The sequence below is a fragment of the Cervus elaphus genome, chromosome 12 (genome assembly GCF_910594005.1).
Source record: "Cervus elaphus chromosome 12, mCerEla1.1, whole genome shotgun sequence".
Taxonomy (NCBI): domain Eukaryota; kingdom Metazoa; phylum Chordata; class Mammalia; order Artiodactyla; family Cervidae; genus Cervus; species Cervus elaphus.
This window is the reverse complement of record NC_057826.1, coordinates 74,125,205-74,146,043: the sequence shown is the minus strand read 5'-3', so window position 1 is coordinate 74,146,043 and position 20,839 is coordinate 74,125,205. Positions and strand designations below refer to the sequence as shown.

Below are 20,839 nucleotides of genomic sequence, written 5' to 3'. Positions count from 1 at the left end.
TCATTTCACATGCTAGCAAAGTAGCAAATGCTCAAAATTCTCCATTCTAGGCTTCAGTAGCAAGTGAACTGAGAACTTCCAGATGGTTAAGCTGAATCATAGGGAAAGCAAAGGAATTCCAGAAAAATATCTATTTCTGCTTCATTGACTATACTAAAGGCTTTGACTGTGTGGACCAAAACAAACTTTGGAAAATTTTTAAAAAAGAGGGGAATATCAGACCACCTTATCTGTCTTCTGAGAAACCTGCATGCAGGTTAAGAAGCAACAGTTAGCACCGGCCATGGAATACAGACTGGTTCCATACTGGGAAAGGAGTATATCAAGGCTGTATATTGTCACCCTGCTTGTTAAATTATATTCAGGGTAGATCATGCAAAATGCCAGGCTAGATGAAGTCCAAGTTGGAATCAAGATTGCAGGGAGAAATATCAATAACCTCAGGTATGCAGATGACATCACCCTTATGGCAGAAAATGAAGATGAACTAAGAGCCTCTTGATGAAAGTGAAAGAGCAGAGTAAAAAAGCTGGCTTAAAACTCAACATTCAAAAATCTATGATCATGGCATCTGGTCCCATCACTTCATGGCAAATAGATGGGGAAACAATGGAAACAGTGACAGACTTTATTTTGGGGGGCTCCAAAATCACTGTAGATGGTGACTGCAGCCGTGAAATTAAAAGACGCTTCTTCCTTGGAAGAAAAACTGTGACAACATATTAAAACCTAGACAACATATTAAAAAGCAGAGACAAAAAAAAATAAATAAAAAGCAGAGACATCATTTTGCTTACAAGGGTCCATATAGTCAAAACTATGGTTTTTCCGGTAGTTATGTACGGATGTGAGCAGTGGACCATAAAGGAGGCTGAACACTGAAGAACTGATGATTTAAAATTGTGGTGCTGGAGAAGACTCTTGAGAGTCCCTTGGACTGCAAGGAAATCAAAGCAGTCAATCCTAAAGGAAATCAATCCTGAATATTCATTGGAAGGACTGATGCTGAAGCTGAAACTCCAATACTTTGGTCACCTGATGCAAAGAGCTGACTCATTGGCAGAGACCTCCTGATAGGAAAGATTAAAGGTAGGAGGAAAAGGGGATGACAGAGGATGAGATGATTGGATAGCATCATTGACTCAATGGACATGAGTTTGAGCAAACTCTGGGAGATAGTGGACAGGGAAGCCGGAGTTCTGCAGTCCATGGGGTCACAAGGAGTTGGACACGACTGAGCGATTGAACAATAGCTTGAGAAAAATTTTAGAAAAATGAAATTGAAAGTAGATGCAGTCAGCAAGCACATAATAAGTCCAGGATTCTTTTGCTCCATCCATCCTGCACTTTCAGGGTTTCGTCTGTGAAATGCCAACAGGCATTGAGTCTAGCCCAAATCTCCCTCCATGGGTTGGTAAATAAGAGACTTAGGTTAGAAAAGTATGTATTTTTGTTTCACCAGCAGTGAGGTGTGTTATTAACACTCTAAACTGAAACAAAAATCAAGAACTTCAAGGAGAACAAGTCCCTACCTTTCTCCTCAGGAAAGGCCACCACCTCTGAGGGCAACATTTCAAAGAGCTATCAGCTGTCAGGCTGCTGGCCTCAGAAGGGAAAGTCACAGAAATACTCAGCAGTAGGAGAAAGGTTAAACAAGGGATGGTACCAATGTGGGATGACAAACTATACTGCTATAAAGTCCACCCAGGAGAAACTATATGGGAGTGGAAAACATTCCTTTTATATTGCTGAGTGCAAAAGCAGAACATACCACACGTTCACCTTTTGGTTGGTGAGATTACAGCTGACTAGACTTGAGATTTTTCCAAATTTTCTCACATTTCTTTATAGAATATATGTTACTTCTTTAACTAGAAAAAAATTTAAATGTCATTTAAAATAGTTGTCCCTTAAATCAGACATTCTGAGGTTCTTTCCAGCCCTCTGCTTCCTGCTGGGGGGACTGCACCTTTGTCTAGAATCTTGGACTTCTCAGGTACATGATATTGATGGGGGACTAGTTGCAATTCCAGGGCTGCTCAGAGAATTCTTGACTACTTTTTATGGGGTCAATACCCCTTTCTCCTAAGAATCCTCCAGGTAAAATGCTTTGCCCTGGGAACAACTGCAATTTCCCCTTTGTTGTCCTTCAGAAGACTGATTGGTAACACACACCACCCAGGGAATCCCTATTTTGATGCAACAATAGTTTTTCTTAGAAGAATTGACTTCTCCCTTGGCCTCCTGCCATTCTTTCTTAAAAAAAAAAAAAAAAAAGGCAAAGTTTGAAGTCAAAAAGAAAGCAGGAGCTTTGTGTGAATACAGATAGAGGTATAATTAAAAGTTCCATAAAGGATTTCCCTGGTGGTTCAGTGGTCAGGAATCCACCTGCCAAAGCAGGGGACTTGGCTTCCATCCCTGGTCCAGGAAGATTCCACACGCCAGGGTACAAATAAGCCTGTGCACCACAACCCTACCTACCATACCCTCTAGAGCCTGAGAGCCGCTACTACTGAAGCCCAGGCCCTAGAGCCTGTGCTCTGCAACCAGAGAAGCCAGTGCAGTAAGAAGTCCATGCATGACTACTAGAAAGTAACTCCTGCTTACTGCCACTGGAGTAAGCTCGCATGCAGCAACAAAAAACCAATGCAGCCCCCCCCCACCTAGTAAGTAAATAAATAAAAAATTTTAAAAAGTTTCATGAAAAGCTCTGATACTTTAAGCTGTGTGACCTCAAGCCAAGTGCTTATACCTTCTTCTGAGTCACCCAAGAGCAGCTTGTATTAGCTACAGAGGGGTCCTTGCAGACAGTCTTTCAAGCACTGCAAAAAGGAAGGGAATTTGTTAAGTTCTCCCTTAACAAATCCAGATAACCTTCCTTTACAAGTTCTATGGCTATATGGAAAATAAAGCCATACATGCAAACATCACATTATGTGATGGAATCAGCATTATGCCTGTGAAAAAGTAAACATGACATTAGCTCTTTTAAGCAACATGGCTTAAAATTATTGTCAGATTTGATGTATTTTCACGCTTAAACACTTATGGAAAAAAAAAAGAACTTTCTCTTATGTAGGATTATGGGACAGAGAGAGGTAACTACAAGGTCTGTCCATTACTCTATGGAAAATACACTCTCATTAGGTCTGTCACATCCAGACCCTCAGCTTCGGTTTAATTGAGAAACCATCAGGAGAAAGGTCCATGCATATTTGTACATGTTATCCTCTGTACTTAGATCTGTGATTGACACAGGGCAGACTTCCACATTTATTTACAGAAGTGAATTTCCCTATATTCCCATCCAGCTATAGAGCCAGTCTTACCTCAAACCACATGCACACACACATATGCACACATACACATGCATATGCAAATGCACATGCAAATGTATACCAAACTGAGTGCCCAGAGGAAATAAACTTGTCAGTCAGTTAACCTCAACCAGGACACCAGACACCTGGAGTTAGGTAAGCTCATGGGGACAAGGGTATGGAACATCTGAAGGAAGAAAAGGAGTCAAGAAGAAGAAAAAAGGAGGAGGAAAAGGCGGGGGTATAAGGGAACACAAGTGAAGACTTCAAGAGAAAATGAAGTTTCCAGAAGCTTCTCTTTCTACCCCCAGGGCGAAGAGTTGGCCAGGCATGGAGACAGATGAGTGGTCATATCTGCTGGGGGCTCCCTGGGACTGGTGTGTCTTTGAATCCCCAATACCTGGCACAGAGTCCATGCTCAGAAATGTTTGATGGATGAATGGAAGGACATCCTATCCTTACAAACACCGAGTTTGCTAAAAGTCATTAAATATATGGGTCAGAATATTCTACCAATCATATGTTATCCTACTTTCTGTTATGATCTCAATGATTGTCTGTCTGGGTTTTCTGCTTTGAACTCTAGCTGTCCTCTAGGATCAGAACCATGACTGGAACCCCAGAGATTCATATGTCTCACCGGTGCTCTCCCATTGAGAGCTGGCTCGTTTCCTAGCCCCTTTGGCTGTAGACAGGAGCCTTCTCTCCACTGTTCATGCAAACATTACCACCTGACTAATACAGCCAGTGGTACCTGCTTTCTGAGGTGGCACAGTGGTAAAGAGTACCCCTGCCAATGCAGGAGACACAAGAAAAGCGGGTTTGATCCCTGGGTCTGGACGATCCTCTGGAGAAGGAGATGGTAACCCACTCTAATATTCTTGCCAGGAAAATTCAGAGGACAGAGGAGACTGCAGGGCTAAAGTCCATGGGGTCACAAAGAGTCAGGAGCGACACATGCATCTGCCTTTCTACTGGGTTGACTCTTTTAGAATTTTGACATCAGCCTGAAACGACTGGGCATTTCACTCTGGACTCCTGGTGCCTCTCCTTGGGAACCAGCTCTTTAACCAGCTTAATATATTTTGAAAAACATCAGCTTCTTCTTTTATTCAGTGGCCTAACTCAGGGGTTTCTGTGTGACTGACAGTCAAATAGGGGCATGATAGAGGGAAAGGTGGCAAACGTAATTAGATTATGGATCCCCTGGAAACTGGTGCTGTGACGGAATGTTTGATTGTAATCCATATTAACGCTCAGTTCCTGTGGTTAACAAGGCTTTAGAGAGGGGTATCTAAAAAGTAGAAGCATCCAGGGGAGTTAAAAATGGAACCATCACTTGTAATACATTTGGTTTGCATTTCTTTTCTTCTCAATAACTGATCTCAAAGGTCTTTAATTTCCCATTATCTTAGATGATCAATAGTGCAGGAAGGAAGATTCCACAGGGTGCTCTAAGGAATCAAACACATTTACTGATTCACATTAGTCAATGGTTACTGGTTAAGACTTTATAACTGAAACCATTTTTAAGTCCATTCAGAGGAGGTAAGAGTAAATAAAGCCATTTCTCTCTTTGACCTTCATTTCTTTTGCTTTTTGTTGTCTTGATAGTGACTTGTAAGGATCTCTAATCACTTTGTACTTTCGAAGATCAGTACTGCAGAAACATTAGTCTTATCAGATACTTTCCTGGGCAGAAATAGTAGTTCCTGTGGGTTGAGGAGAGTTTAAGAAATCTGCTTATCATAGTCGGTTCTTAAATATTTGCAATACGTGTTAGGAAACGAAAAGCTGTTATAAGGGGCTTCCCTTGTGGCTCAGCTGGTAAAGAATCTGCCTGCAATGTGGGAGACCTGGGTTTAATCCCTGGGTTGGAAAGGTCCCCTGGAGAAGCGAAAGGCTACCCACTCCAGTATTCTGGCCTAGAGAATTCCATGGACTGTATAGTCCATGGGGTCACAAAGAGTCGGACATGACTGAGCAACTTTCACTTCACTTCACTTGTTCTTTATCCCCACATGTTTATCCCCTTTCCCCATGGCTCCTGACAAATTTTGGAAAATGCTCTTGAAATATTTTATGGTCTCCTTTGGGTGCTGGGAGTCTTCACCTTCTCATGTTTGCTCTAAGTGTCACTGTAGTCTTGGTCCCACTAGGCAGTAAACCTGAAAATTAGGAACAGTCACAGTTCTGAAAAGAACGATGGTGCCCATAGGTCACAGAGCCTTGCTGGACAGAAGCTTTCAAATACTGATGGAAAGGGCATGCCATTCACCTTGATGGCACAAGGACCTACAAAAAAAGCAGGAAGAAACTTCCTGTAGCCTTCCTTCTCCAGGATCAATGCAAGAACTTATTCCCACTCCTTTCCTCATAAAAGCCTCATGCTTCTGACATGTGGATTGTTGGAACGATGGAAGAGTCTGAACTGAGGGTGCTTGTGAATGAAGTTGCAGAAGGAAAATTTGAGAAAACCTTCTTTCTTAATGTACATCTATTCCCTGATGCCACTGAGAATTCTGAGTCCAGAAAGTGTCTCTTTAAGGTTTCATAGCCAGAAGGGCCTCCATTTGGGAATTCCCAACAGATATCCACTCATTCTTCCCTTTAGCATTTCACTTCCAAGGAAAATTTTAGAAAAAGACATTGACCCCAGATCTACTCTTTTGTAAAGAGTGGCTGTATAATCTTCACTTTTCTGATAAAAATTTCTGTGTCTTTTTGTTTTCTTGAAGGAAAGGTAAGGATATTTTCCCCTTAGAAAAACTAGCTTCTTTTAGGGCAGGAATGAATCAGCACATTAAAATATGTGTGTGGTGGGGATGGGGGTGGCGCAGGGAGATCATAAAATCTCAGAAAGATTTCTAAGGCTGCCAAGCCTAGTGAGGCTTGTGTAATAATTGAAAAAACAAAGCAAAACAAACAAACCAAAAAACCCCCTCTGTTAGTTCTACCTATTACTGAATGGTTTAAATTATTTTAATTGTGGGATTCATGTACACTATTATGTTTATGTGAATTAGATATAATTCCTGACTTTCAAGCACTTACCTCTAGTTCAGTAAGAGAATATTTTAAGTAGATGTATAATCAAGACTTGATTGAGTTATATTAATGCATATATATGGAATCTAGAAAAATGGTACTGACGAACCTACTTACAGAGCGGGAATAGAGGTGCTGCCGTAGAGAACAGACTTGTGGATACAGCAAGGGGAAGAGGAGGGTAGGAAAATTCAGAGTAACACTGACATATATACACTATGACGTGTAAAGTAGATAGCTAGCAATAGCTAGCAGGCAGCTGCTTTACAACACGGGGAGCTCCGTCTGATGCTCTGTGTTGACCTAGTTGGATGCCATGAGGGTGGCAGGGTGGGAATATATTCCCCTCCTCAATAGGAGAATATATAGGGGAATATATTCTCCTATTGAGGAGGGGAATAAATTTATATATATATATATATGTCTGATTTACCATGTTGTACCGGAAACTAGCAAAACGTTGTAAAACAATTATATTCCAATTAAAAAATTAACTGTAAAATGCCAGAGAGTTAATGGAGGATAATTTTTTTATATTCATTTATTCATTCATCCATCAACTATTATTTAAATGCCTAATATTGGCCAAAAAATATGGGAAGTGTGCTAAGCAACGGGAACTCAGTTGTGAAAAAGACAAAGGGCCATATTCTTTTCTTTTTCTTTATAATTTTAAAACACTTTTTACTTTATATTGGAGCATAATTGATTAACAATGTAGCAGGGCCCTACTCTTTTGAATATACTTTGTAGTAGAGGCAGAGAAATGTTAAAGAAGTAACAAATAAATAGTTGAAGATTCTAATAAGAGCTATGAAGGAAAAGGTAAGATGAGTGGATTGAGGAGCTGGTGGATGAAAAGAAGAGAATTGCTACAGACTGAAGGTTTTCAACCTCCCCCAATTCCTATGCTGAAATCCTAACCCAAATGGGATAGCCTTAGGAGGTGCAGCCTTTGGGGTGATTGGTCATGAGGGTGGAGCCCTCATGGATGACACTAAGTGTCTTTTTAATTTATTTTTATATTTGTGTCCTTTTAAAAGATTTTGGAGAGCCCCCCAGCCTCTTCTCCTATGTGCACAATGTGCTTAGTTGTTCAGTCATGTCCAACTCTTTGAGATTCCATGGACTATAGCCTGCCAGACTCCTCTGTCCATGGGGATTCTTCAGGCAAGAACACTGGAGAGGGTTGCCATGCCCTCCTCCATGGATCTTCCCAACACAGGGATCGAACCCAGGTCTTCAACCCAGGTCTCCCGTATTGCAGGGAGATTCTTTACCGCTGAGCCACCAAGAAAACCCTGGCAAAAAGAGCTGTCTATGGACCAGAAAACAGGCTCTCCCTAGACATTAAAGGTGCTGGTGCCATGATTTCAGACTTCCCAGCCTTCAGGACCATGAGAGATGAATTTCTGTTGTTCATAAGCCGCCCAGTCTATGGAAGTTTGTTGTAGCAATCTGGAGGCCCTAAGACAAGGACTATAGAGAGGGTGGTCAGAAAAGAACCTCTAATGAAGGGAAATTTAAACTGAAACCTGATGTCATAGAAAAGAACATTTCACGCAGAAAGTGCAGAAGTCCAGAGCCAGGTAAAGGCTTAACATTTTTCAGGTGCCTACAGAGACCAGTGAGGCTGAGGAGAAGTCAGTGGGTGTGAGATGATGAAGAAGATATGAAAAGAGAAGACATAGGTAATAGAAGAGTCAGCAGAAGAGTTAGCAGGGGATTCTCCAGGGAATAGATTTCCTGTCACAGAGTTGGCTTGGCCTCAGGAAAATGATAGAGAGAAATTCCCATTTTCTTAAAGAAAGAGACAATGTTGACTGTAGACTATCATTGGAATGAATTAGGGATCAGCTCACAAAAAGGAGCTATGAGAGATCTGACCCAAACTAGTGCACAGCAGCTGAGGAGCTGTCTGTTCACAGGGACAGACAAAGTTGGGAGTGTATCTGCGAGCTTCTGAGGTTCTTCTGCAGAGGAGAGAGTGATGTAATAAGTCTCATTACTAGACAGAGAAGTTGAGTGATACTTTCCATGGAGGACCATGCTAACATTTCTAATATCAGTGGCCGTCGTGAGAAGTATTCATTGAAATACCAGCAGCAGCCACACAACAGACTGTGTTAAGTAATAACGAATTCTGTTCAGATGTTACTTTCTCATAAGTAGTAAGAGCAGAGGAAATTCCCTGGCAGTCCAGTGTTTAGGACTCCATGCTGTCACTGCAGAAGGCACAGGTTTCATCCCTGGTGAAGGAACTAAGATCGTAGTTCTTGGCCAAAAAGAGAGAGAAAGCAGAATGCAAGCACAGAGATTTAGCATCATTATTATCGAGCTGCAAAGAAGGGGTGTGAAGTGATCTGCTGGATTACTAAGGATAGATGTTGAAACTCATTTCATTAGTTTTCTATGTAGTTTTCCTTTTTGCAAAAAAAGAGGAAGAGTTAGACCAATCTCTAAATTAATCAATTATCCCATACATTAATGGCAATGAGAGATCACTGATAGAATAAAGAACTTCCATTTGATTTCTCCTTTCTCTATCAGTGGTCTAATTTCCTCCTTTATTGGCATCATTTATCATGGTCTAATCAACCTATCTGTGCAGAGAGCAGTAAGCCCCTCCTCTCTAGGTGCATGGCTACTGGGTTCAGCCTGCCCAAGAGCCTGATGGCTTGTTCTCAGGATGGATTCATTGAACCCTATGGATCTCACAGACCTTTAGGCTTCCTTCTCATTTCTCTGCCTGGTGCAAACCCTGAACCTGCCCCTGCCCCCACTGTAGCTTCTCCAGCAAAGGCTTCAGTCTCCTGAGGTCACCCACCTGCTCCTCTCTTTTTTTCATTTATTTTTATTTGCTCCTCTCTTTTGTGTGCATTTTAATTGTCTCCAGGGCACAGCCTGAGGTTCTCGTTTCACTCATGCAAAAGTCTGGAGTCGTGGACCTGGAGGCTATACAGATTCCTTTCCTGTGCCATCCACCCTCTCTCAGCTGTGTATCACAGGGAGACCTGTCCACCTGTGAACACCTACACACATTCCAAGTCTCAATTTAAAGGTCAGCTACTCCGTGGAGCCTTCTTTGGCACAATTCCTCTTCCTTTCCTTATGCTCCTTGCACATTGAAAACTTTTTGTAATAGCTTGGCTCTGCCTGTAGAACTGTCAGTGCCTTGAGGGCAGGTACTGTGTCTCGTCTCTGTGTGGTAATAAGAACCAGTGTGTAGTAGATGCCTGGTAAATAATTGTCAAAGAAGTTAATTATAGTGAACATCTATCATAAGAGAAGTCAATGAGGTAACCGGAAGTAAAATACAGTACCCTTATGTTAGTTTGCTTCCTGTTTTTGTATACAGATTTATAAGTTGGCCCAATAATAACCTTGAGAGCATAAATGTTTCTACAGGTAGCCCTCACCTTCAGCCTGTAAAGGTTCCTGCCCACTGATTGACAGTGGGGGAGTCGGCCTTTAGACAGATGTCTGCCCTCCCCACCCCCAGTTGCCAGCATTGGCAACAGAACAAACTTTCCTTTCACCAACCTGGGCCTCTTTAATGCCTCTTGGGCGGTGAGCAGCCCAATCCCACTTTTTGGTAATAGTACTTAAGGATGGCTACGTGGTAGGCTATTGAAGACTCTTCTTTGGGTTTTAGAAAGCTTATTCATATTTGAACTGTGACCCTGAAATCTTCTTGTTGGACCAACTCCTTGGAATTCTTCTGGCACTGAAAAAGTGCCCCAAGAATGACTTTTCATGCAGCCATGCCCAACACATTGGTGGGACTCACCTGAGGAATGCAAAGCATCCTATGAAGCCCTTTTAGGGCAGGCCCTCTAACTTATTTCTGTACTCCCATTGTTGAATGAATGAATGATCAAATTCTAAACTGCTTAGTGTGGGTACCCACTCAGGTCTGCAGAGTTGATATGAAGGTTATTTTTCTTTTAAGGTTATTTTAAACAAGATATTTGAGACCCAGCAGATGCAGAAAGCTTTTTTGGAGCATCTCTTATCTGAATAAAAGCAGAGTCTTCTGAGGGTAAAGTTGCTATAAATCCACTTATGAGAGTTTTACAGCCTGGGAAAAGATAGATCACTCACATTTGCATAGACAGACATTATCACAAATTATTTTCCATCCAGTTTATTCCCTTAAAAATCTCATTTATTTCCTGTAGAATCCCCATTTGCTCCCCTCACACACATTAAGTTCAGTTCAGTTCAGTCACTCAGTTGTGTCCAACTTTTTGTGACCCCCATGGACTGCAGCATGCCAGGCTTCCCTGTTCATCACCAACTCCTGGAGCTTACTCAAACTCATGTCCATTGAGTCAGAGATGCCATCCCATCTCATCCTCTGTTGTCCCCTTCTCCTCCCACCTTCAATTTTTCCCAGCATCAGGGTCTTTTTTAGTGAGTCAGTTCTTTGTATCAGGTGGTCAAAGTATTCGAGTTTCAGCTTCAGCATCAGTCCTTCCAATGAATATTCAGGACTGATTTCCTTTAGGATAGACTGGTTGGATCTCCTCGCAGTCCAAGGGACTCTCAAGAATCTCCAATACCACAGTTCAAAAGCATCAATTTTTTGGCGCTCAGCTTTCTTTATAGTCCAACTCTCGCATTCATACATGACTACTGGAAAAACCATAGCTTTGACTAGACAGACCTTTGTTAGCAAGGTAATGTCTCTGCTTTTTAATATGCTGTCTAGGTTGGTCATAGCTTTTCTTCCAAGGAGCGGCTGTCTTTTCATTTCAGGGCTGCAGTCACCATCTGCAGTGATTTTGGAGCCCAAAGAAATAAAGTCTCTCATCGTTTCCATTGTTTCCCTGTCTATTTGCCATGAAGTGATGGGAGTGGATGCCATGCTTTTAGTTTTCTGAATGCTGAGCTTTAAGCCAACTTTTTCACTCTCCTTTTTCACTTTCATCAGGAGGCTCTTTAGTTCTTCTTCACTTTCTGCCATAAGGGTGGTGTCATCTGCATATCTGAGGTTATTGATATTTCTCCCGGCAATCTTGATTACAGCTTGGGCTTCATGCAGCTCACTGCACGACAGGCCAATGAATCCAAGAGATGAGGCATTGAGTCAAAGAATATGACTTTATTTGAAAAGTTGGCTGACTGAGAAAATGGTTGACTATTGTCTCAAAATAATTATATTCCTTTGATCAGGATGTCAGGTTTCTTTATGGATCAGAGATGGGGGAGGGTGAATAAGCAAGGTAAAAAGGCCATTAATCTTGCAAGTATTTCTAGAATGGCAAGTCTCAGGCAGGGCGATGTGTTAATTTCTTCCTTCCTGCCATTTATTGGTAGACAGGGTTCTGAACAAGGCACTTTATTCTAACAGTCAGGCAGAGGGGCAGGATTCTCTGAGGCAGGCCTTTATATATGATCATAATAACAAAATCAAGTCAAAGAAACAGTTCCTACATGGAGTCGGAATTGACTTCTCCCTGCAATATATGTGTTTGTGTGTGTGTGTGTGTGTGTATACATGGATGTAAACATGGATGTCACAGTCACCAGTGATTTTAGCTCTCCCATGTGAGCTGGTGAGCCCTAAGGGCACCCAGCAAGGAGAAGAATAACTGCTGTCTGGCAAACTGTGGAAAATTCTGAAAGAGATGGGAATACCAGAACATCTGACCTGCCTCTTGAGAAACCTATATGCAGGTCAGGAAGAAACAGTTAGAACTGGACATGGAACAACAGACTGGTTCCAAATAGGAAAAGGAGTACATCAAGGCTGTATATTGTTACTCTGCTGATTTAACTTATATGCAGAGTACATCATGAGAAATGCTGGGCTGGAAGAAGCACAAGCTGGAATAAGATTGCCAGGAGAAATCTCAATAACCTCAGATATGCAGATGACATCACCCTTATGGCAGAAAGTGAAGAGGAACTAAAAAGCCTCTTGATGAAAGCGAAAGAGGAGAATGAAAAATTGGCTTAAAGCTTAACATTCAGGAAACTAAGATCATGGCATCTGGTCCCATCACCTCATGGGAAATAGATGGGGAGACAGTGGAAACAGTGCCAGACTTTATTTTTGGGGGCTCCAAAATCACTGCAGATGGTGATTGCAGCCATGAAATTAAAAGACGCTTACTCCTTGGAAGGAAAGTTAGGACCAACCTAGATAGCATATTAAAAAGCAGAGACATTACTTTGCCAACAAAGGTTCGTCTGGTCAAGGGTATGGTTTTTCCAGTGGTCATGTATGGATGTGAGAGTTGGACTGTGAAGAAAGCTGAGTGCCAAAAAATTGATGCTTTTGAACAGTGGTGTTGGAGAAGACTCTTGAGAGTCCCTTGGACTGCAAGGAGATCCAACCAGTCCATCCTAAAGGAGATCAGTCCTGGGTGTTCATTGGAAGGACTGATGCTGAAGCTGAAACTCCAGTACTTTGGCTACCTCATGCGAAGAGTTGACTCATTGGAAAAGACCCTGATGCTGGGAGGGATTGGGGGCAGGAGGAGAAGGGGCTGACAGAGGATGAAATGGCTGGATGGCATCACCGACTCAATGGGCATGAGTTTGAGTAAATTCCGAGAGATGGTGATGGACAGGGAGGCCTGGTGTGCTGTGATTCATGGGGTCACAAAGAGTCGGACACGACTGAGCGACTGAACTGAACTGAACTGAACTAAAAGAGCTGCATGAGTGTATTTTATCTTCCAAATATATTTCATATCAAAAAACTTTCTGTATTCAAAGACAAGACTGCTAGGATTTTAGGTCATTTCTGAGGTCACCATCTAGAGAGGAGGATAACCCCTCTGTAGGAAGTGGGAGTCAAATGTTTGTGGGAAGAGTATATGTGAGTGTCTCCTTACCTAGAAAAGCTCTTAGGAACAGGGACATCTTTCTGGTCGACTGTAAGCCAGGGAGGCTACAGGTGGGAGCTGGGGTTCCCTTTCTAAGGCGATGCTTTCCCTCCTCTCCCCCTTTTCTCATTCCAGTTCCTCCAGGGGAGTGAGGTCATCATGGCTCTGAAGTCTCTAGTCGCGTTACCACTGCTGGTCCTGGTGCTGCTGCTGGTGTGGGCCCAGCCTTCCCTGGGCAAGGAATCTGCGGCCGCCAAGTTGCTGTCTGGAGGCAGTACACGGACTCTGGCAGCTCCTCCAGCAGCAGCTCCAACTACTGCAACCTGATGATGTCCTGCCGGAAGATGACCCAGGGGAAATGCAGGCCAGTGGACACCTTTGTGCACGAGTCCCTGGCCAATATCAAGGCCGTGTGCTCCCAGAAGAAAGTCGCCTGCAAGAATGGGCAGTCCAGCTCCTACCAGAGCAACTCCGCCATGCACGTTACAGAGTGCCGAGAGACTGGCAGCTCCAAGTACCCCAACTGTGCCTACAAGACCACCCGGGCGGAGAAACACATCATAGTGGCTTGTCAAGGAAAACCATACGTGTCAGTCCACTTTGGTGCTTCAGTGTAGAGCAAGATGCAGCAAGATTTGCCACTTCATCACAAAGGCATCTGCCTCTCCCTCATGTTTGCTTGCCCTGGGAGCAATAACTCAAGTTAGTTAAGGCTTTTATCCCTGCAACTCCCACCACACACACACCACCCCCCACCCCCCACACCATGTTTCCCTGGCATGAGGGTAATAACTCAAGCTAGTTAGGGCTCTTATCCAACACACACACACTCCCGTGGCCTGAGGCTTGCCCCTGTGTAGTTTGGGGGGTGAGGAGTGGGTTGTAATAGGGGACCCATGTTAACCAAATCACTGCTACTTTCAATAAAACACACTTGCAACCACCTGAATTACTGATGCTATCCCCATGCATAAGGGCTTCAGTGGTTGTGGTGCATAGGCTTAGCTGCTCCAGGGCATGTGGAATCTTCCTGACCCAGTGATCGAACTCACATCCCCTGCATTGACAGGAAGTGCCACTAGGGAGGTCCCCATTTTCCTTTTTTTGAGGAGCTATTGCCAAATCAGAAAGATGGTTCTCTCTCACTTGGAAACTTGGAACTCTCTTTTCAGAGGCTAGAAAGGACTTCAGAGATCACCAAATGAGGGGCTGATAAGTAGATTTCAGCTTGTGGACCAACTCTAAGTGGAAATGCCTGCCTAGAATGCTGTAGAAAAATGCCTAAACAGTGATGTGATGGAGCAGTGGTCTCCACCAAAGGCTTGAGGGAGGTGATGTGAGGGTGTATGTGTCATCCAATGGCCATCCCTGACCTAATGAAACCCCTGCCTTTTACAGGAAGGCACCCTGAGTCTTAGAGAAGTTAAGTGACCGGCTCCTGGCATCTGTTAGTGTCTGACTGAGACCAGACCCTGGGTGTCCGGGCCACTCAGTTGTTGCTCCTTCCACTACTGGAGTCTGCCACAAGGGGGAAATCACCCAGTCTCCCTCCTTCATGGAGAGCTGTGGAGTCATCACTTTCTCTGCCTGAGTTGTTGGTAGCTCTCACAGGTTCCCAGTGCACTTGGCTATGAGACTGCTTCTTTTCAACCCTTGCTTACATCATTGAAAGACTAGACTCAGCTTCTGGCAGCATGCAATCATTTCAAATGATCCTCTGTGCACCCTTGCATCTGGCTCTAGACGAGGTCATAAAGCTAGAGAGAGATCCTACTGCCAACCAGTCTAACCAGTTCTGTCATCATGTGTACTACATTTCTAAATAGTGGAATCAATTGTGTGTTTTTAGGTAAAGTGAGTGCTTAACCTTGGAGTCTGTGGTGTGAGGGGCGGACAGCTGATTCAGTGGTAGTAGGGAATCTCACTCCTTACAGTGAGGATGGAGGAGGGGAAAAAGGGAAACTGTTTCTAGATTTATTTTCTTTAGATAGAATTTTCCCTAAGTTCGCCTAACTCTTGCTTCCAAACTGGAAGGTCCTCATTAATCCTCCTGAGCTAGAGCTAAGAGAGCATTTTAGTGGAGGTTCAAACACTCACTTGGAGTTTTGCTCCACCTACTCTATAGAGTCACCAGCTCTGGCTACTGGTTCCCCGCATGTTCTGGGCCAGGGGACCATGTGAGCCGTCTTTGGGCTCCACTTTTCCACTGCAGGGGGCAGTGTTCCCTCCCTGGTTGGGGAACTAAGAGGCCACAGGGTGGGACCAAAAAAACCAAACAACAACAGCAACAAAAACCAGAGGTTTCTCTTCTGTGGAGGGAGTATTGCTGCCTCACAAATAAAGGAGTACTAACCTCTTCCAGAGTAACTCAAGGAGATTAATCTTAAAATTGAGGTGCTAACTGTGAAGATGAGCATCTGTATAAAGACAGAAATGACTATATCCTGTGACTCTTCTAAGATCCCTCTGATGGGAGGGATTGCCCCGCAACAATAATGCTACACTGGGGGACACCACTCACTGAGTCAAACTGTGCTGTCATCTCTGGAATCTGGCAGAAAGTGAAAAATAAAAGCCATTTGTATAAGTAAATAATAGAAAATTCTGGAACAGTTATCCGTTTCATAATTTGATCACTTTGAGAAAAGTTTTAGAAAAATGAAATAGAAAGTAGGTGAAGTCAAGTCTGTGCTTTCAGGGTTTTGTCTGTGAAATGCCAACAGTCACTGAGGCTGGCCCAGATATCCCTCCATGGATTGGTAAATAAGGGGCTTTGGTTAGAAGAATGTGCATTTTGTTTCACCAGCAGTGAGATGTGTTAACACGCTAAGGTAAGGTAAGTGAAGTCGCTTAGTCGTGTCCAACTCTTTGCGACCCCATGGACTGTAGCCTACCAGGCTCCTCCATCCATGAGATTTTCCAGGCAAGAGTACTGGAGTTGGTTGCCATTTCCTTCTCCAGGGGATCTTTCCAACCCAGGGACCGAACCCGGGTCTCCCGCATTGCGGGCAGACACTTTACGGTCTGAGCCACAGTGGCGCTTTAGAGTTAACGCTCTAAACTGAAACAAAACCCAAGAACTTTAAGGACAGCAAGTCCTACCCTTCTCATCAGGTGCACTTGAAAGGGCTCATCAGGATAGTTCACCACCACTGAGGGCAACACTTCAAAGTTATCAGCTCTCAGGCTGCTGTCCTGAAAATGGAAAGTAACTGAAATACTCAGCAGTAGGACAAAGGTTAAACAAGTGATGGCACCAATGTAGGATGGCAAATCTTGCTGCCATAAATGCTACCCTAGGAGAACTATATGGGAGTGGAAAACATTCCTTTTATGTTGCTGAATGAAAAAGCAGAACACGGACTAGTATGTATCTCACCACACATTTTAGTTTTAAATATAATCAGGAAAAATACTGGATGGAGCATTTGTCCTTTGGTTGGTGAGATTACAACTGACTAGATTTGGAATTTTTCCAAATTTTCTAACATTTATTTACTGAATATGTGCTACTTTTTAAAACTAGAAAACAATTTTAAATGTCATTTAAAATAGTTGCCCCTTAAATCAGACATTCTGAGGTTCTCTCCAATCCTCTGCTTGCTGCAGTGAAGACTGCACAAACTCCACTACCTGGAATTTTGGACTCCTCCTCAGGTAGGTGATATCGATGGGGGAATGTTTGGAATTCCAGGGCTGCTCAGAGAACTCTTAACTACTTTTTATGTGGTCAATCCACATATTTCTCCCAAGAACCCTCCAGGTAAAATGTTTCCCCCTCCTTATAACTACAGTTTCCCAATTGCTGTCCTTCAGAAGTCTGATTGGTTACATACACCTTCCAGGGTATCTCTATTTTAATGCAACAATATTTTTTCTAAGAAGAATTGCCATTGACTTCTCCCTTGGTCTTCTGCCATCCATTCTAAGAAAAGTCAAAGAAGCTTGCTGTCAGCAAGAAAGCAGGATCTTTGTGTGAATACATATAAAGGTATAATTAAAAGTTCTATTAAGGACTTCCTGGTGGTCCCAGTGGTTAACAGTCTGGCTGCCAAAGCAGGGAACACCACTTCTATCCCTGGTCCAGGAAGATTCCACACACCAGGGTACAAATAAGCCTGTGCACCACAGCTATAAAGCCTGCCCTCCAGAGCCCGAGAGCCGCTACTACAGAAGGCTGTAGAACGTGTGCTCGGCAACAGGAGAAGCCAGTGCAGTAAGAAGTCCATTAACGACAGCAAGAAAGTAACTCCTGCTTGCTGCAAGTGGAATACACTCACTGCAAGCCCACGTGCAGCAACAAAAATTCAGCACAGCTAAAAAATAAGATGGTAAATAAAAATTTAAAGAAGTTCTGTTAAAAGCCCTGATACTTTTAAGCTGTGTGACCTCAAGCAAAGTGCTTGTACCTTCTTCTGAGTCACCCCAGAGCAGCTTGTATTAGCTACAGAGGGGTCCTTACAGACTACCTTTCAAGCCCCAAAGAAAGGTACAAGCACTTTGCTTGAGGTTAGGTTAGACATTATAATGGATCCTCTGAAAACTGATGCTGTGATGGAATGCTTGATTCTAACCCACATTAATGCTCAGCTACTATGGTTAACAAGGCTTTAGAAAAGTATCTAAAAAGTTAGTAACACCATTCAGGGGAGTAAAAAATGGAACTGTCACATCCATTTGGTTTGCATTTCTTTTCTTCTCTGGAAGAGTTTATCTCAAATGTCTTTAATTCCCCCATTATCTTAGATGATCAATAGTGCACGAAGGAAGATTCCACAAGGTGCTCTAAGGGACCAAACATATTCACTGATTCACGTTAGTCAATGGGTACAGGTTAAGGCTATTCAGAGGATGTAAAGGAAATAAAGTCTTTGACCTTCACTTCTTCCACTTTTTGTTGTCCTGATAGTGACGTGTGTGTCTTAGTCGTTTAGTTGTGTCTGACTCTTTGTGACCCCATGGACTGTAGCATGCCAGGCTTCCCTGTCCATTACCAATTCCTGGAGCCTGTGCAAACTCATGAACATTTAGTCAGTGATGCCATCCAACCATCTCATCTCTGTTGCCCCCTTCTCCTCCCACCTTCAATCTTTCCCAGCATCAGGGCCTTTTTTTTAGTGAGTCAGTTCTTTGCATCAGGTGGCCAAAATATTGGAGTTTCAGCTTCAGCATCAGTCCTTCCAATGAATATTCAGGACTGATTTCCTTTAGGATTGACTGGTTGGATCTGCTTGCTGACCAAGGGACTCTCAAGAGTCTTCTCCAACACAGAAGTTCAAAAGCATCAATTCTTCAGTGCTCAGCTTTCTTTATGGTCAGACTCTCACATCCATACATGACTACGGGGAAAACCATAGTTATGACTTGATGGACCTTTGTCGGTAATGTCTCTGCTTTTTAATATGTTCTCTAGGTTTGTCATAACTTTTCTTCCAAGAAGCAACTGTCTTTTAATTTTATGGCTGCAGTTACCATCTGCAGTGATTTTGGAGCCCAAGAAAATAAAGTCTGTCACTGCTTCCATCGTTTCCCCACCTATTTGCCATGAAGTGATGGGACCAGATGCCATGATCTTAGTTTTCTGAATGTTGAGCTTTAAGCCGACTTTTTCACTCTCCTCTTTCACTTTCATCAAGGGGTTTTTAGTTCCTCTTCACTTTCTGCCATAGGGTGGTGTCATCTGCATTATCTGAGGTTATTGATATTTCTCTTGGCAATTTTGATTCCAGCTTGTGCTTCATCCAGTCCAGCATTTCTCATGACGTACTCTGCATATAAGTTAAATAAGCAAGGTGACAATATACAGCTTTGACAGACTCCTTTCCCATTTGGAACCAGTCTGCTGTTCCATGTCCAGTTCTAACTGTTGCTTCTTGACCTGCATACAGATTTCTCAGGAGGCAGGTCAATCAGTCTGCTATTCCCATCTCATTAAGACTATTCCACAGTTTGTTGTGATCTACATAGTCAAAGGCTTTAGCGTAGTCAATGAAGAAGAAGTACACGTTCTTCTGGAATTCTCTCGCTTTTTCTACGATCCAACAGATGTTGGCAATTTGATCTCTCATTCTTCTGCCTTTTTTAAAGCAGCTTGAAAAATCTGGAAGTTCTTGATTCACGCCTGTTGAAGTCTCGCTTGGAGAATTTTTTTTTTGGAAAATCCCCTTTTTTTTTTCTTTCTTTCTTTATTTTTTCAGTGGGTTTTGTCATACATTGATATGAATCAGCAATAGATTTACACGTATTCCCCATCCCAATCCCCCCTCCCACCTCCCTCTCCACCCGATCCCTCCGGGTCTTCCCAGTGCACCAGGCCCGAGCACTTGTCTCATGCATCCCACCTGGGCTGGTGATCTGTTTCACCATAGATAATATACATGCTGTTCTTTTGAAACATCCCACCCTCACCTTCTCCCACAGAGTTCAAAAGTCTGTTCTGTACTTCTGTGTCTCTTTTTCTGTTTTGCATATAGGGTTGTCGTTACCATCTTTCTAAATTCCATATATATGTGTTAGTATGCTGTAATGTTCTTTATCTTTCTGGCTTACTTCACTCCGTATAATGGGCTCCAGTTTCATCCATCTCGTTAGAACTGGTTCAAATGAATTCTTTTTAATGGCTGAGTAATATTCCATGGTGTATATGTACCACAGCTTCCTTATCCATTCGTCTGCTGATGGGCATCTAGGTTGCTTCCATATCCTGGCTATTATAAACAGTGCTGCGATGAACATTGGGGTGCACGTGTCTCTTTCAGATCTGGTTTCCTCAGTGTGTATGCCCAGAAATGGGATTGCTGGGTCATATGGCAGTTCTATTTCCAGTTTTTTAAGAAATCTCCACACTGTTTTCCATAGCAGCTGTACTAGTTTGCATTCCCACCAACAGTGTAAGAGGGTTCCCTTTTCTCCACACCCTCTCCAGCATTTATTGCTTGTAGACTTTTGGATAGCAGCCATCCTGACTGGCGTGTAATGGTACCTCATTGTGGTTTTGATTTCACTTGGAGAATTTTGAGCATTACTTTGCTAGTGTGTGAAATGAGTGCATTTGTGCAGTAGTTTGAACATTCTTTGACATTGCCCTTCTTTGGGATTAGAATGAAAACTTACTTCTTCCAGTCCTGTGGCCACTGCTGACTTTTCCAAATTTGCTGGCATATTGAGTGCAGCACTTTCACAGCATCATCTTTCAGGATTTGAAATAGCTCAGCTGGAATTCCATCACCTCCACTAGCTATGTTCATAGTGATGCTTCCTAATGCCCACTTCACTTCGCACTCCAGGATGTCCGACTCTAGGTAAGTGATTACACCATCGTGTTATCTGGGTCATTAGATCTTTTTTGTAGAGTTCTTCTGTGTATTCTTGCCACCTTTTCTTAATGTCTTCTGCTTCTGTTAGGTTCATACAGTTTCTGTCCTTTATTGTGCCCATCCTTGCATGAAATGTTCCCTTGCTATCTCTAATTTTCTTGAAGAGATCTCTAGCATTTCCCACTCTATATTTTCCTGTATTTCTTTGCATTCTTCATTTAAGAAGCCTTCCTTATCTCTCCTTGCTCTTCTTGAAACTCTGGATTCAGATTTATATATCTTTCCTTTTCTCCTTTGCCTTTCATTTCTCTTCTTTTCT

At 42.9% G+C, this 20,839-nt stretch overlaps 1 protein-coding gene across 1 annotated transcript in view; it reads left to right on the top strand.

Annotated features, from left to right (window-relative positions):
• Positions 1 to 14,138, top strand: part of LOC122704587 (seminal ribonuclease-like) — a 42,980-nt gene extending 28,842 nt beyond the window's left edge. The window contains 2 exon segments of the mRNA XM_043919459.1: positions 13,349 to 13,468; positions 13,471 to 14,138. Of these exon segments, the coding sequence (XP_043775394.1) occupies positions 13,364 to 13,468; positions 13,471 to 13,821 (456 nt within the window). The 5' untranslated portion in view covers positions 13,349 to 13,363 and the 3' untranslated portion in view covers positions 13,822 to 14,138.
• The last annotated feature ends 6,701 nt before the right edge of the window (positions 14,139 to 20,839 follow it).